The sequence below is a fragment of the Semicossyphus pulcher genome, unplaced genomic scaffold (assembly GCF_022749685.1).
Source record: "Semicossyphus pulcher isolate SPU_LCO1_2020_fin unplaced genomic scaffold, fSemPul1.0.p SCAF_6, whole genome shotgun sequence".
Classification (NCBI taxonomy): Eukaryota; Metazoa; Chordata; class Actinopteri; order Labriformes; family Labridae; genus Semicossyphus; species Semicossyphus pulcher.
Window position 1 is genome coordinate 16,517,001 of NW_027211737.1, and position 18,479 is coordinate 16,535,479.

At 41.1% G+C, this 18,479-nt stretch overlaps 1 protein-coding gene across 3 annotated transcripts in view; it reads left to right on the forward strand.

Annotated features, from left to right (window-relative positions):
* pdlim5a (PDZ and LIM domain 5a) overlaps positions 1-18,479 on the forward strand; it is a 60,990-nt gene that overhangs the window by 18,869 nt on the left and 23,642 nt on the right. For 2 of the 3 annotated variants that reach the window (XM_069682926.1, XM_069682927.1), the window contains exons 4-5: positions 14,299-14,338; positions 18,314-18,339. In XM_069682926.1, coding sequence (XP_069539027.1) covers positions 14,299-14,338; positions 18,314-18,339 — 66 coding nt within the window. Of the gene's footprint in view, positions 1-14,298; positions 14,339-14,947; positions 15,376-18,313; positions 18,340-18,479 lie in introns of all 3 variants that reach the window. The other variant, XM_069682928.1, reaches the window with a different exon arrangement.

Consider the following 18,479-nt stretch of genomic DNA (forward strand, 5'->3'; position numbering starts at 1 on the left):
TTCAGCATCTACTGTCTGGGAATGAAGTGTGTAAATTGAATTAAGTGGTTGTAAGCCTGTCACTTTATCGGCTAAGTGATGAGATGCCTTCAAGATCAGTATCACCAGTATGCATTTATTGGTTTTGATGATAGTTTTATATCGCCTGAGCCTCTTTTATTCACAGCATCTGTAATATAAGTTGTATTGGGGGGCTTGGTCTTTCTTTACAACATGAGCGGAATAGCAGTGAGGGAATAGTCATGGTGACGTGACTGGTTACTTATCTTAAGGGTGTGTTGTTTTACTGTCTAGGAATGCACTCTATATTGTTAAGTTAATAATAGCTCTTAAAACACAAACTTTTGCTTTGTGACCTTTGCACCTTTTACATCTTTCTGAGAAGGAGTGCTAAGATAGTGAGTTTGTTGAAAGAAGCAGGAACAGGAAAGGGAAGGATGGACCAAAAAAACTAGAAGAAGCCAAATGGAAGTAACATCATGTTGCCGAGATGAAAGAGAAACATATAAACAATGATAGAGATGGATTCTCCAAGGCCGGTGGTTTTTGATCAGCTTGCTTGACATCTGCAGTTTCTGTAAACGCTGGATCGGCCTGCTTGATGGCACCAGGCGAGAATGTTAAAACATCACTGCTCCATGTTTAGATTCATAGATACCAATAAAGTTTAACTGTGATTCCTTTTGCACAGCTGTCGAAAAAATGCAGGAGAGTTTCTGGGAAACTTTTTTCATTGGATAATTTTTCCGTTTTAATCTTCCGTGTCAAACTGAATTTACGTTTGATGAGGCGAAGAAAAACGGCTTATATCTCGTACTAAAGACAGACTGTTTTACTGTGAGGGAGCTATCAGACACATGTGGAGCACATGTGTTCATAACTCCCACACACAATGGACACAGAAAAACATGTCAAAGGGCTGGTTGGCACTGTCAGGTTTTTTATATACATTGAACCTCCTCAGTTTTTTCTAGCAAGAACAGATGGATGACAATGGACAACTGTGTCTTCAGAAATTATGTTAATATACTTCTAAACTGCAAAATAAAAATGCACTATCAATTAACTTGATTCCAAATATACATACTCATACACTTCATTTTTTTATGGTTATATTTATGCAATCTTTTTTTTAAACTTTTAACAGTGGGATCAGAAACCTCAGTCTCCGGTGCCTGTGCTCCCATCATTCCCCCCATCCAACTCCCACTGACACGCAGTATTGTAGTACTTTCCACAAAAACAGAACATTATCTATGCGTCATTTACATTTCCCATCAAATATTTGAGAAAAACAAAGTTGTAAAATGTTACTGTTCTAGGAGACAGGATTGTTCTTGAGCATTTCATCAGCGAGGGGGCAACAGAGAACAATGAGGTTCGCAGGGCAAGAGAGGTTAAAGAAACAGCCAGTTTAGATGTGTTTTCATGGTGGACTACCTCAGTTTTGGTTGAAAAGATGACCAAAGACCTGTGGAGAGAAGTTGTACAAGGAAGGGGACAGTAGAGACGACAGAAAAGGGATAAAGAAGGTGGAAAAAAGGGATTAGAGCTGAAGTTAAGTTTAAAGCTATAATAAGTAGGATTTTCCTGGAACAATAAAATATAGACTTTTACAAATATAATATAAATCATCACTTATGGGCCTCTATACATGTGTGTTGGTGAGTGTGTGTGCAGACCCTTGTGAGACCCTTCCCTCTGCATCTATTCTGTTGTTTTGCTTTGTACGGAGCGTTTTCAGGAGGGGTGCTGTTGTGGTTCCCTGAGTCAATCACAGCGTATAGGTGAGTGTGGGAGTGGTTCAAATTAGCAACTGGGCCCCGTTCAGACCGACGAACATGGTGAAAGAGCGATGCAGAGTTGGCCTTCTTTCTGTTGGACAGGTAGGTGCAACAAACCGGGTAGGACAAGGTGACCGGTGGTTAGCATGCTAGCACAAAGGTAACTGTGATGCTGTCGGTGTTAGCTCGGCGGGGTGGGTGTGTTCTCGCACAAGAAAGTGAGAGTGAGCTTCTGGTGATGAAGAGCCCAGGAGGAGGAGCCCAGTTCGAATGTGTTGTTGACAAAATGCAAGGAAAAATCCTACTTATTATACCTTTAAGGGATTGAAGTGAGAGCTAAGAGAGCAAACAAGGGTTAACACCTAGAAGTTTCTGAGACATTACATACCTACAATGACCTTTCCTCAGTGCCATTCCTTTGCTCTGAAGCAGTCCCACTAGTGAAATGCAATCACAAAGTTTCAACACTTAAATTAGCCTCTTCAGCGATGTAATTATTCTTTTTAGAGGTACACCAAAGTATTAAACTGTTCATTTCAACCAATCACTCTATGCCGCAACAAAACCACCTTTGTATTTCACTGTTATGCACTCCAACTGCCAGTGTCTGGCTAAATGCTTAATTCCCCACAGTAAAGTCTTTTCGAAGCCCATTTGACTGTTTAATGGGCCTGTGTGTAGAGTGTTTTTCACTTGTAAAGGCACCATCTCATGCTCTTGATGCGTTTAACAAACTTAAAAGGCACAAACTGAAAAACAGTTGACCGAATGCACTCACCCGCATATACCTAGGCATCTCACAGAACACTGCAAGTGAATGCATGATTTGAGCGGTCACGCGACAGAGGAAGGTTTGGAAGCAGCTTTTGTGTTGTGCTGAGCTAATTGGTTCCACTTCCTTTTTATCTGAGTGGAGATCTCACCCTGTTGAAAGAACCTTAAACAGGATAATTACAGTGATTGTCAAGCCTATTCATTGTGGCTTGGGGCATCAATGGTGGATTTGTCACATTTATAATAGTAGAGTCTTATGTACTCATGTAGAAAGCCACAATGACAGGCCATAATAAGTCCCCAGTAAACAAAACCAGATTTTAGATCTCTTGTGCGCGTGCTTTAACGGTGAACTGCAGCACTGTGGTGGTGGTTCGATGCAGTCGCACTGATTTACGGACCCCCGTTCACACGCACAAACACACACATATTAGTTAGAAAGGAAGTGTAGCTTGCCTCAGCACTCTGTGTCTTGCACACACATAAATTTACCTTCACTTGTAACATGCAAAGCATATTGTAGGAGGTGAAAGAGGTATGGAACACCTTTAGGTTTCAACAAAGACGTGCACACGTACACACACAGGAAAGCACACATGCACAGATCTCGTGGCAGCTGCTTGGGTTATTTTGAGTCTGGAAGTTGGCTCTTGGTGCTGGACAAGGGGTCGGGTGAGGGAAGTTTATGTAGGGTCGGGGGATACGTTTTCATTTTGTTTACATTGTGTTCTCCAAAGAGGGACAACAAGATCCCTGGGTTGTACGTGCATATGCTGATGGCAGTGCACAGCCACGTGCCCAATAAACAGTGTCACTCACACATGCACAAGCACTCGAAATGCTGGTTTACTTTTGCCCTGCTGCTGCAGAGTACACCACTGATATATTAGCATGGCCAATGCTTTGAGCACAGAGGTCCATGTCATTATTTTTAATTATTCAAATGTAAATTTAGGAGCTGATCGTTGTGTGTCCCATAATAGAATTCTTGTTTCTAATGTGATTATCCTCACTTTGATGTATCGGGGTTGTGTGTCAGTTACCTGTTTGCAGGCGAGACTGATACTTTAGTCGAATGATCCACTGCCTGTTTAAAGCTTGAACTTTGAAAGCAACCCAGAATGGACGGTATGCTTCCTTGGAACTGACCCAGGCGTAACAAGAACAGCGTGTTTGAAGGAGCCTGGCTTCGAAGGAGAGAGATAATTGGATTACCTATTTACAAAAGACTGAAGGGACTGCGCCTTCAAAAAAATACCTACATTAATGCCAGAGGTGAAAGTAACTTTTTTTGAGGTAATATATTTGGTCACTTTCTTTTTGTGTTATTTTAGACACGACTACAACTAAATCTATTTGATGAATTTCAAAGAGGAAGAGGAGCATCCACGACCTTCAAGATGGGGGAGGTTGGGGAATCTCATGTTAGAGGTCTGATTTACATTACTATTATGTTGTAAGGTCTACAAATGTGTTGTTTTATGGCGTTTAATGGCTTCATCAAAAGGAATAATCTGCTGCAGCCTTAACCCAAAGGCCACCAGGGCACTCCCTTTCCTTTCCTAAGAGGATATTACCATCAACTCTGTGCTTGATCAGAGAAATGTGATGCATTCGTCTGGAGGCAAATGTAACTCGAACAGTAGAGGCCCAACTAAACTAAACCCAGTATGACAAGTGTACTGTAATGTTGACCAGATAGTTCTGAGCTGTAGCTGCAGAAATCCACCGCCCTATGAAAAGCCTCTGTGCTCATAGACTCTCTCCGCGCAGCTGCTATTGTCACTTAGTCGGCTCTGATGTTTGCCAAAGATGTTTCAAAGCCAAGAGTGCTAAACTGGGCTCACCTGTCTCTGTCTTTCACTGGTCTGTAGTATTTGCCAAAGATCATCTAAAACCAAAAGCCATCATCTTTGGCGTGGCTAGTAATATCCTAACACCAGGAGAATGCAGCAACAGCTAGACACACCTGTCTCTGCCTGTCTTTCGCTAGTCTGTTGTTTTTGCCAAAGAAAATACAAATCCCAAGAACCTTAGGGGTCTGCGAAGGTAGCCCACACATATTCTGAGGCCAAGAACAGTGTGTAAAGATCATCTGTCTCTGCTTTTTTAATTCTTCTCTGCTATTCGCCAAATATATCTTAGTGTAAGCCAAGAGCACTCGTCTTTAGGCCAGCCAGCATTGTTGAATGATACCCAAACGGGCAGCTGGAACTGTGTGAAGAATCATCTGGACTCATTAGAGCAGAAAAACAAGAAGTCACATTTCACAGGCTCTGACTACCATAAGCGAGGGGAGCATGTCAGAACATGAACTGTGCACTCAGCACATTTGTTCCAATCAAAATAAACTTCTAATTATAGTTACAAATGACTCTATAATAAATTGCAATCAACATGTTTTGAAACACAATACACTTATGCACCAGACACATTTGCCATCTTCTCTTGCAGTTCTCACATTTAGTCTTCTGTGTTATCAGTTCAGATTGGCCAGGATATGTTTAAATTCAGCCAAATGACGCACTGCGTCTATATTTGTACTTTGATTCAATTACATTATCGGATGACACTATCGTCAACCCTGGCAGAGAGTGTAATCCTAAGGACTGTGTGTGCTCTGGAGACGTCCGTGTGTCTTTTGGGGACAGAAAAATGTCTCTGTGTTACTTTGTTACTTGTGTACCTCAGCTCTCTCAATATCCCTGACCTTTTTCCCACCGTTATGCTCTTCAAATTAATCCGTTGAAAATGCTGTGGTTTTATAGTGGAAACAAGAGGTTCAAGGAATTCCACAACTTCAGATATTTGTTCAGTGTCATTGCCAGGATCATTTTATCATCTCTGTAGTATCGGTGTCGCTTTGGTTTATGAGACACGTGACTCTTGGTGTCACTCAGAGAACAACAAGAGGTGCGCTTGTGTGGGTGTTTGCGTGTTAATGAAAGAACCAAGAAGAGCGAGAGAAGAAGAAATGGACAAACAGAAAAAGAAAGCTGGACACTGAATGAACAATAGCAAAGCCAGTAAATCCTGCATCTTTGTGAGTGAATCTCTGCGAGTCATACTGAAGCACTTTGATATCCGTAACCCTCTTAACAGACCTAAGACCAGATGTTGAATATGGAAAACACTTCCTGGTCCAGCTGTGGATCATTTTGACGGGCAGGCTGTCAAAGTTCTGGACCCAGCCTGTGGACTGTCTCTCTGTCTTGTCTTTCGTTCTTCTGTTTGATGTACTTTGTGTTGAAAAAGAAACTGTAAAGTAGACAGCAATAAACCGAGGTTAAAATACATCTTAGATATTATCATATGCGTCAATATTTCAAGGGTTTGTCCGTGTGCTGAATACACAAAGTGTTGATGTAGTACATAGCTTGAGACCATAATTCAGCGCTGGATATCTTACAAATCGCAGCACCAAAGGCACATTAATCTTGAATCTCTGCTTTAATTTATCCCATTTGGGGCCCCCTTGAATTATGTGGTTGTCCTCTTCCACTTTGGGCCCCCCTGTACCCTTGGTTTCCCTTATGGAGCCCCAGCATGTACTGGCTTTGCCTCCAAGGCAGAGATTCCTAAACTCCTTCTACCAGGAACCCACACTCGAAACAATGCAGTCTCCATCTGAGACTCATGAAATCTCACCAGGGCTTTGGCTGGTACAGCCTGTGTTGAGTACTTTCAGTAAAACACTTCAGGATGGACTTTAAATACGTTTGACAGCACTGACATGACTTTGATAAACCCAGGTTTGCTCCGGGGGTCAGTCTGGTGTTTCGCTTCTACTCCTGTTGAATGGTTCTAGTCAAGATTGTCATATTGTGTTTGTCAGTCACCTGCAGTGAGAATGAAAGCTCAGTTATGCGATGACTGTCGATGAAGTGTGGAAATTTGCAAAATGGCTGGCGACGCTCCAAATACAGCCAACGGAGTCATTAGTGAATTCATTTTCACTTTAAATCTTTTCAACGATGATGTCAACGTTCAAATGAGTTTCCATGGAGTGTTCACAGAGGTATGAGGAGGCATTTGTGGGTCAAGCGCCATCAACTATGATTTAAAAATTCAATAAACAAACCCAGTTTTGCAAGAAAAATATGTTTCTAATGTTTGGCTATTTGTGTGGTGTGTGACTGCATGCAATCGCCTGTGTGTCTTTCCTATTCCTGTGCCTGTGCGTCTTTGTTAGCGCCTTCATGAGACCTCCTCTGTTTATATATACATTTCTTTTTAACGTCTCGGTCAGTCTGCTGAGAAACAAAGCTGTAAAAGTTTAAATTAGATTTCAAAAGACAACACGGCACTCCAATCCTCCCATCTACTGTTTTACAGCCCCTTGACTCTAGAGACGGTGCAGTCAGACGCACCAACTCCTATACTTACCATAGGCACTACGGTTAAACTGAGCAGTTGCATTATGGGTCCACATAAAAAGAAAGCATCTGTCCAGCCTCTTTTAAAAGACATGTATTTGCATGAATGAAATGCTACATAAAATTACTTTTTATGTTCTTCGGAAAACATCTAAGAAGAATTACATGCTGTGAAAGTACCCAGACTGCTCATCCGTTTTATTACCATGAATTATGTGAAGTTTGGTGCACCACTGTATGCGTGTGTTACAGCAGTTACTCTTTTTCTTCTGTGTCGTATAATTTCTGTACATTGTTTACATTTATACAAGACTTTACAGCTTTCAAACTCAAATGCATGGCTTTTCCACCCATTTTATGTACTGTTAAATGGACTTCAGGTCTTCCAAACCCAGTTAAATATGTATAGCATCCTTTTGAGCTTTTTTTGAGAGCCAAGTATAAGTAACAGAAATCTTGATGCAGTACTGTTGACCTGCAGGCTGTTGGAGACATTGCCTCCTTTCTCCTGCCCTGGTGGGGTTCAACCTAATGGGCCTGTTTCCTCTCATGGTCTACTTTTAAGACTCCTTAGGGTACCACCGCACCGCACCGCATGTGTGTGTTGTTAGAAAGTGAGCTCCTATAAAAATGTTCTTGTTTGTTGCTATGTTACCGAAGGGAACACATACGCTTCAGGCACTTTCTGTAAGTTCAAAAAAGGACATTTTCTGCTTTTTTAGATCAAGTCTCCTGATTATTTTCAGGGATCTTCACAGAATAAAGTAAAATGATACAAAATGTGTCTTTATGTACATTTAAGGTAACAGAATAGCAATCTTTAAACCTTCAATACACTTCTAGGTCATGTGAAGTCTGTATTGAGAGCAACAATTGTTCCCCATCAAATAACCAGACAACAGCTGGCTAGAAACGTGACAGCCTCTTTCAAGAGAACCACAGTGGATTCGTGCCCTCGGGCTTTTTGTCTCGCCATATTGATCTGAGGCACTGGACGAAGAAGCACAAACATTTACAGCAAGTATGTAATGTAACCCCTCACGTCTAACGAGGCCTACATGATGTAAAGCTTGCCTTGAAAGAGAAGAAACAGAAACACAATCATTAAAACAATAGCTTAAAATCAACAATGTTGAGGTTTTCTTCTAGTTTCTGTGGCTGTGATTGTTCAAACGCGCTTTCCTCAAAGTTGATTTAACTGAGTGATGTTTTTAGTAGTGAAACAGCTCTACTTTTAACGTATCTTGTTCCTTTGGTCTGGTCAGCGTCAAAGCCTCTTTCAGGATCTCATGTGATGTCATAGTCAGCTGAAAGGCCTGTCGAGGCCTCTGTGGAGATAGTGTTGGGAGGTAGTGGATAACAGAGGAACACACACGTACTTGTTTTTGCTACAACATGAGGACTCCTGCTCAGAGGTTACATATGGGGACACCAAACCTTAAATTACATTATTGCATGGCTTTAACTCTGGGATCTCACACACTCACACACACACACACGTACGCACACACACAGACCCACAGTACAGTGTGAGAACTGATAACAACCAGTTGACTCAGCTTCCAAATCTATTTAAAGGCCAGTTCTAGATAAACTCACGCATTGGTCTTAAAATAGCAAAACAAATGTTACACAAGCTCATGAAATCAGGGGTTATAGTCTTTCGTCCCTCATCATCTTTAAGTATCTACTCATAACTTCACCATACCCATACAGACTCCCCCTTCCTACACAACTACATATACTCTGGTAGCTTTGGCTCAGTGGCAGAGTTGGTTGCCTCTCAATCAAAAGGTTGGTGGTTCGTTCTCTGACTTCTGTAGATGTGTCCTTGGGCAAGACACCATTTACTACATACAAACTCACTCACTGTACATTGTGGCAGTGATCCGGCCAAGTAAGCCATCCTGTTCTTGCTTAGTTCCCTGGCATTCTTTCCACCAAGACAAGTTGGTCGGTCTACTTTCTCCTAATAGGGCACAGAAAAAGAAATAAATAGATGAGCGTAGAGTACGTGTCCACCCTCCCCATCAAGAATGACGACTGCATACACTTTAGAGGGCCTTGTTTCAATAATCATGATCACCTTTGTTTATAAGACAGTGACCTCATTCCCGGGAGAGAGAAAAAAGGGGCATGAAGGGGCTGGAAGGAGTAAGGAAGAAGAGGAGAAGGGACATTATTAAAACACAACAGACATGGGTAAAAAAAAAAAAGTATAGAGATGGAATAAAAAGGAAAAAAGAGGTAAAAGTCCATTTAGGTGCACTGGGTCACTGCCTGTATGTAAATTACCAAGCTGTTAAAATCCCAGATTTGCACAGTGAGGGAGGAAGTGTTCCATACTGAATCTGTTGCTGAATCCCTTGAGCGAGAAAAGACAAGTTTGATCCTACCGGAGTTGCATAATTGATCACATATGGATTCGGAGACGCACAAAGACATAGTCACTGAATTATCTTGTCTCCTCCACACTTTATATTTCATCATTATGCCATTTTTATGCATCCTAAAACTGGGAAGAAAAAGGCGAATTTGAAGTATTTCCTTAATGACAGATATCAGGAACACCTTTTCAAACCTTGCATTGATTTGTTCAACATTGACTTGGAGTGTATTGACTTCAGATGTATAAAATCATTCACTTCTGCTCTTGGCAGGAATGCATAAGTTACCACAAAAACATGCTGGAACTGCCAAAAAGTGTCTCACCAAGACAAATTAGGTGTAAATCTAGGATAAGAGCATGGTGGATTTGAGGCAGACAGGACCACAGTTCAGCTCTTGTTTCCACGTGTGAATGTGTAAAGCTTATTTGCAGGTGCAGATGCTGAAAAGTGTGTATACTGTACTTGTACTTGTTGTCTGTTATTGCTCTACCTCAGTAATATTTCCTGGGCCGACCCGTCATGCCTGAATCATGGTCACCCCTCTTCATTATTTACCATAGTGTGTGTGTGTGAATGTGTTTGTGTGGGTGTATGTGAACTGGCCTTTGTCCATTCACTACTTCCAATAATTCTGTCATTCAAATGGCAACACACCTCATTTAAAAGCTGCTTTATGCTGACATACAGATGATGTGTCTGTGACTGTTTTAATGAGACTGACAGGCAAATCATGCATGGAGCTTCATGTATGCATGCACGTAGTGTGAGTCTCTGTGTGTGTAGAATTTCTTTGTATTCAAGTTAACTGTTGGAAAATGTAAAACAGTCTCATGTTATGAGAGGTCACTCAAAGACATTGACTGAATAACGTCCTCTGGTAAAATTCCTTCAGGTGTTTATGTTGTTTGTGAGTCTGTGCTTCCTCTGGTGTTATGATCAGTACCTGGTCAGTGTGACCTCCACCTAATACACTCTTACGTTTTGACCCGCCCCCCCTTTTCAGACATAAAATCACCCTCACACACAGGCAACAATCTCTCATTGATTCAGTTTGGCTGGTTGCTTGCCGGTAAAGCTGTCGGCATGTCAGGGCACAGCCCTGGAAACATCGGTCAATGATCTCACTCGAGTAAGAATAGACCGCAGAGATTAAAGGCAAATGCGCAACTAAGAACATATAACACCCATGAGGGCACGGATGATTTGAGAGGAGATGAAAAAGAGATGGCATCCTCCTCTCAGTGACAGGTCAATTTATTGTAGTGCATTAATGTGGGAAAAACTGTAAAGTGACTTAAAGCAGCATAAAAGTGACATATGGAGGCAATAAAAACAGAATATGCAGTTGGAGAGTATTTGACAAGGAAATCATGAATTTTATTGAACAGTTTAGCTCTTGTTGTCTTTAATGATGCTCACGCACTACAATAATGGCAAAGAGATAAAGAAGAGTGACAGAAAATAACAAGTCCATGCCACAATAAAATACAACACCACAGATAATCGGCTCAAATATGAACATACAGCTCCAAAACTCAACAACATTTATTGCATGGCTGAATGGTATAATTTTGTAAAATGTCCTGCTGTTTTGTTCATTCACTGTATCCAAAAATACAAATTGTTGAAGAAAGTGGAAACAGAACAGAGAAAATGTAACGAAGCAGGCTGCCAGTCTTTTTTTACAACGTTATGTATCTCTAAAAAATAATGATTTAGTAAAAGGAATCAGATGAAGGAAGCCAAGAAAACACCAAATATTTATGTGCATGCAAACCCTAATGACCAGCATTCAAAGAGAAGTAGAATAAATATTACCATAAATGACTTAAGCACACCACCGTAACCACATCATGCACTTGGATGTGGTAGGGTATCAAAGCTAAACCATAATGGCTGTCACCACAAATAATCGCTGGGGAAACACAGACTCAAAGTTCCCCAATCAGACCAATCACTATATTATATTAAACTTCCACGAACATAAAACAGAGGAAAGGAAGCAGACACGTAGATCCTGACAGTTGACATGCAACATGCAGAGTACAGAAACACCAGCTGCTCTTAAACTCTAAATCAAGTCAAACTCCTGGTGGGTCTCCACACGGACAAAGAACATACACGTACATGAACAGCCCAGCAAATGTTTCCATGTGGTGTGCAAGAGGTAGACTTTTTAAATGTCATGTTTGTCATTGTCACACTGTCAATGTCTTCATTGCATCCACTTACTCTCTGACCCTCACACATTTGAGCTATGGAGAAACATTCCTGCTGCAAAGTGTTTGATACAGTATAGGTCCTGTTGTTCCTCTGCTATAAGGGGCACTAGTGCCAATCAGGAGCCTCGTATTCTGGTGACATTATCTGGCAATATTCAAACTACATCTGGGACAGCAGAAATACTTTTTTAAAATGGCTTAGTTGTCAGAGGCAACAACTTCGGTTTCAGGAAGAACTAGCTCATGAGTTCTCTCAAGGTCGTAACACATGCCGGGAAACATGAGTCCATTTTGCTACATTTAAAGTGGCTCCTTTAAGGTCAAGCTCAACCTATATGTATACTGTATAAGAGCACTTTTAAAAAACTATAAAAAACTAAACTAAACTAACAATTATTTTGGTCTATCAGAAACGTATAGATACAAAATAGGAGGGGACCCATGACTGAGCCTTGAGGAACGCCACGTGAGAGATTTGCAGGGGTTGAGGTTGAGCTGTTAAGCTAGACAGAAAAAGTTCTATCAGTTGTATATGAGCGGAGCCCTTAGAGAGCCATACCGGGGACAGGGTTTAAAAGCCTCTAAGTAAAATTAAACTCTGGTTCTTATTCACTCCACATGCTAGGAGATGCCCCCGCAACACACTTCCATGTTGGTGTTTCCAGTTATAGCTTCAGTGTATTCGAGGCTACAGCACACATGAATGTTAAGCGTATTTGAAATACCTACTTGTTACCCATCCTACTCTTCAGTATGTGCCTCTCAAAGTTCATGCCATTGGTGTTTAGGTGAGATCATAGCTGTCAGCTTAGATGCCAATGAATACCTAGGTGTTGCTCTGCAACTTGACATTATAGTGTGTCAAGGAAAAGCCACAGGGAAGGCATACAGCTCACACAGACCAAAACAATATGTACAAAGTATAATCTCAAGTGATGTTAAGAATGTCTTTGATACTTGTGGAGTTGCTAAGGGGGTCTTCTTCCTCTTGGTTTTGTTGACTTACTTTTAAGGCAGCATACATAATTATTCTTCCTTGTTTACTATGATTATCAAACCATAACCCTGTTCAACCATCCATGTCTGAGAGTATTTTATCGGTCAAGCTTGTTGGGGGTTGTAAACAACCTGGGATGCTCCCTTCAGGGTCATTTAGGCGATTTCCCTGAGCTGTTCAGGCAGTAGAATTTCATTGCATGATATCCTTCTCCTTTTGGTGTTAATATCTTTTTAGATCCTCACATCTCATGTGGAGGGAACACAATGACGATCAAAGGACACTGTTGGCAAACGAAAACTACTGAGCAACACGAGACAGAGAGGAAAAGGCCAAGCCTATGAGTAGCTGTATCTGTAGCTTGATGTGTTTCTAGCTACTACAAGACTGTCGGTTCAAATTTACTGAGGTGAAGGACATGAACCTCCCTCAGGAAGTTTCTAGAAAGGCTGCTCTTAAAGGAATGCGGGGCTGCTGACATTCACGCGTCTTCAGTTACTCTACTGTTTGTCTGACCTTTAATTTATGTGAACTCGTGTATTTTGTTCCCGTCATATCATGCACAATGAAGTTGCAATGCAGTGAATTACATTTATTTCCTCCACGTGTGTAACTGTTATTGAGTAAATCTTTAACATCTTTCGTCTCATTGTAATCAGATGAAATATTATATCAATAAAAATTTATATTAAGATAAATTGCTAAGCTGTTATCACTCTGGAGTAAATGTAACTGTAAATACAAACATGTCTTTTAAGTGACCTTCAGGGAGCTCATTAGTCAATGTGGCGTCAAACACCAAGAGTATCAGATTGATAGAAGCCTTTATAGACTTAAAACAGCTGCGTTCAAAAGCACACGTACATTGAAAAAGGCCATGATTTTCAGCCCTTGTAACTCAAGTTTCACCGTCTGACTCACACAGACACAGTCAACCTCTTCTGGGTTCTGTGATAGCTGCTGACAGAAACCGCAAAGAGATCAGGTTTAATCATAATTCACCATAACCACAGTTTCTTTTGACCACAATAGGATCTGAAAATTTTATAGAAGAGCCTTATTAGTTTTGAAGGGCTCTATAAATATCAGACATCATGGGTTTGAAACGTTGGTGCTATTTTACCACAGGGTGTTCACTAACAGCCACTTATATATATAATAAGAATACATTTTCAGATATCAAAAACAGACCTTTTTAAGGTTTTCCTAGAAACATAAAATATAGACTTTTACAAATATAATATAATATAAATCATCACTTATGGGCCTCTATACATGTGTGTTGGTGAGTGTGTGTGCAGACCCTTGTGAGACCCTTCCCTCTGCATCTTTTCTGTTGCTTTGCTTTTTACGGGACGTTTTCAGGAGGGGCGCTGTTGTGGTTCCCTGAGCCAATCACAGCGTATAGGTGAGTGTGGGAGTGGTTCAAATTAGCAACTGGGCCCCATTCAGACCGGGCGAACATGGCGACAGAGCGATGCAGAGTTGGCCTCTTTTCTGTTGGACAGATAGGTGCCTCTAACCGGGTAGAACAAGCTAACCGACGGTTAGCATGCTAGCGCAAAGGTAACCGTGATGCTGTCGGTGTTAGCTCGGCGGGGTGGGCATGTTCTCACACGAGACAGTGAGAGTGACCTTCTGGTGACGAAGAGCCCAGGAGGAGGGGCCCAATTTGAATGTGTTGTTGACAAAATGCAAGAAAAAATCCTACTTATTATACCTTTTACTAATGTACTTTCTCTTTCCTTCCTGCAGGGCCTCAAGTGTTCCCAAACCTCCTCCTGTGGCACCAAAGGTACGGTAACGGCATGTCACTGAAATAACAGAAAATCATATAGCCTACTCCCAAGTGCACAGCATTTATTTTTATGGATACGAGAAAATCATTTCAGTTTAATTAAGTACAGGCACACCAGGTGAAACATTAGTTTTGTTCATATCAACAATCAAATGCCTTTGTAATCAACCAATGCTGAAGTTACCATGAACAGGACAAAAAAAAACGACTTCATTATGACACCTTTAGAAAAAAGTAACTCACCTGGGGTACTATGGTGTGCCTTATGTAGCTATCCGTAGTTACTGCAACCTCTGAAACGATGCCATGCACACATTTTTGCTGCATGAAAATCACAGTTGTCGTGATTTTTGTTGAATTTTTTGTTTTTTCTAATGTTTGCTTCATGTATTTTTTCAGTTTTAATAACAGTTGCTTATACTGATGCTTCTTTATCCCAGAAAAAAATAATTAAAGTAATTGATTTTAAAGCTATTGTTAAATGAAATCAAATTCAATTAAAGGGACTTATGTTAAAAACTCCTCTGAGAGGCATCAGTATAGTGTGTGTGCTGTGCTGTGATTTGTTTTTGTTTGTATTTGCACGCTCTTCTCTCATGCCGGTAGGACGACAGATCAGACATCATAAAACCAGTAGCCCTCACCCATCCACCACCACCACCCAATCCTCACTCCTTCAGCCCCTCCACCGTCCCCTACAACAAGGCCCCCAGACCTTACGGGGTCTGCGGAACAGAGAGCGACTTCCCTCCTTCACAGGCCCCTTTTGCTCCCTTCATCCCATCCCCATCCTCTGCCTTCACTCCTGCCTCCTCCCACAGCAGTCATCCTTTTCCTCCTCCTCCACCTCCCGTCTCTTACCCATCCTCTTCCTCCTCCCCTCCCTCCCCTCCTGTCCTTGTTCCGCCCCAGCCATCAGTGTATAACACGCCAATCAACCTCTACTCGAATGAGAACGCATGTGAGGTGGCCATGGGGCAGAGGCGGGGCCTGCTGGAGAATCAGGGCGGAGCCTTGCCTTTGCAGTTTAATGGGTGAGTGGAGTTCTGTCCAGCCAGTCAAACTGAATCAAGTCTCTGTACTTTGTCCACCTCCTACTTTTTCCGTCTTGATTCATTTCCATATTCTAAATGGTCGCGACACGCTCCTTTAACAGTCCAGTGTCTACTATACACTTTCCTTGTGTGTGTTTGAGGTTTTCACGGGTACAAAATTTTGTGCCCGAACCCTAAGAGACCCGTAATTTTGCAACCCAGAACCGAACCGGACCTGTCTATTATTTGAGAGCTGGAACCTGGACCCGTGCAGAACCGAGACACCCGTCTATTACTTGAAAGCTGGGGCCCGAAACTGGGGCCATTTTCTTTTAGCTTTTTTTGTCAACATCAGCATTACCGGCTTTGGCTTCAACCTTTCTCTGAACCTGCAGCCACATGACACGTCAACTCGTTGTTGCTCTTTCTTCCGTTTTTTTCCACTTTATTTACCTCACGTTCTCATGCGAATGACCCATTGTTGCAAGTTAAAATACACACACAGACGCACGAAGCACTTTAATCATGAACCCTTTGTAATCACGGCCGGCGGGTCTTCCTGGATCCACTCGGGTATTACACATAATGTTGAACAGACCTGGAACCGAGGATTATAGAACGAGTCCCGAACCGGACCCATTTGACCACCTAATAGGTGGACCCAAACCCATCTGGGTCCTGGGTTCTTGGGTTCCGGTAGACCCATAAAGACCCCTAGTGTGTGTTACTTTTGGCTGTGATTTGAACAGATTTGTACAATTTTAGAAAGAAGTTTTTTTTCAGATAACTTTCCTGCATTTGTGTCAACAACACTTGTAAGATGCTGTTTGTTGGCTTTTAGATCAACAAAGAGTAGCTGAAAATTGAAATTACCTACAGTTTACATTCTGTTTGTCTGTTTGTTAGTTTCTGTTTAAGCTGGAAAATTATATAGTTTACAAAACAATTATTCCTATGTTGCGATTAACGAAGTTACATAATGTTTTTTCAAAGCCTATTTTAAAGTTTGGTTATTTGGAAGTCTTTTTCAAAGTTCTCCAACATCGAATCAGTTTGTTTACACAAGAAAAACAGAATACCATACTCGATTCATATCCATGGTTTCAGTTAGCACGGCAGGCCTAATATTGATGCCTCTGTTTGTGAGTGTTTATTATGGTGGTGAAGTGACTCAGTGTTGCTGCTGCTGGCTTCTTTTTCCAAAAATAGTGATTAAACAGAAAAGCTTTCAGATGTTTGTGCTCTGTTTTATGTTAGGCAAACAGATATGTGAGTGGGTTGGAGCGCTATTTGTTTACAGTAGGACCTTGAGAAGAGGAATTGTACTGAGTAACATTTAATAGTCTGGTATTGGAAAACTGGCCCTTTAAGGGATGTTTAATGGGCTTTTGCGTTACTGTTCAAATAATGTAGCAGAGCAAAAATCAAGTTACGTTGAAAGGGTAAAAAAAACGGTTTACATTAAGTTCCAGAAAAGATTAAAGAAGAGAAAGTGAAAGAGAAACACATTAGATAGCACTCACTCACCCACTCACTTTTTTAGTGCATTTTTGTTATCTTTTGACTTCATTTTATCTGGATAATTCATGATATTCTATAAAAACATGCGTCACTTACTGAAAGGAGACCTCTTTCGTTGTATTTCGTACTGAGGTTGTGTGTCTGAAGGCAGCAGGACATTTAAAACACATTAGCGGTTCCTGGCACTTGAAGATAAACTTGACTCTGGCCTCTGACTTTCTAAACCTGTCCTCCTTCAACTTTAAATTTTAATTTAACGTGTTTAATTCTTCCCCTGCCATCCAAGCTGCCCATTCCCATCTTCTTTTCATAATCCCCCCTTCTCTTATTTTCTGTCTCAACCCCACTCTGCCCTCTCCACAGGCATAGTGAGTGTAACTTCGCTGTGATGCTGTGACTAAGCTGTGTATATATAGCTTGTGTTGGTAACTGAAGCTGCGTGGTATTCTCTTTGCTCTCATAGCAAATCTATCCGTCAATAAAAGCTTTCAGCCTTGAATCCATGTAGATTTACACTTAAACCGTGCCTTTTCACCACCTTTATCTCACTATTTTTTTCAGTCATTCCTTTTGTGATTTCCCTCAAAACAAGTGCGTATCCATGAATGTTTTTGATTTATTCCAGTGAAGATACAAAGTAGGCTGAATTTAGTCATTTTGTGACTCATAATTTCTCCAATCACTCTTTGTTTATACTCTCTCTGAGCTCTCTTTTGCTCTGACAAAAGGTCCTTTAGTTTTTCTTTCTGTGAGATTCAGCAGACACCAGTGATCTGCTCAATGCAGTCTGACACTATACAGCCGCACACACACACACACACGCACAGACACACAAGCTGCATTTTATTTGGGTACGTAGCCTCCCCTAAGTGCTACGGACGACATTTAATGGCAAACTTTATTGAAGCTATCTGGATCTGTCTGTTTATAAGGCTTTTACATGGTTTCTTCCAATAAACAGAATGTTCTTTTTACCACTTTCATCGTCTTTTTTTATTCTTTAAGCCACAGAGTGTTCCACTATTACAGTCGTCAATTTCCCCCGAAAGCAGAGGTCAAATAACAAGTTCAACCTCATTGATTATGAAACCCATTAACACTATATAACATTTGCTCTCCAAAAACACATCACGCCCTATCTCTGTAAAATTAGCACTAGTTTCTTTCTTTCTGAATCAGTTGATCCAGTCAATGTTTTCTGTTTCTCAGGTGACACTATGAGACGGCATGTGCGCCTGTCCTTGCATCTTGCTTGCATGTTTGCATGCTGTAATGAATTATATGGTTCGTTTCAGAGGGGAATTTTAACAACAGTTCTAATGTTGTTGATTGTAAAACGGCAATAATTTGCACATATGTATATCAGTGTTCTCTATCTTCCTCTCTTCCTTTTACTCCCTGTTTTTCTGCTTTGCAGACTGGCGCAGCTCCTAAAGTCACAAAGTTAGTCTCTGAAGCATGTGTTTGACTCTTTTCATCCACCTCTTTGTGTGTCTCTCTTATCATGGCGTCTGCATGCATTTGCTTATGATTTTCCTGCAGAACATTTTACAGAGTTTAGTTACCTTATTTTAACGTTATGT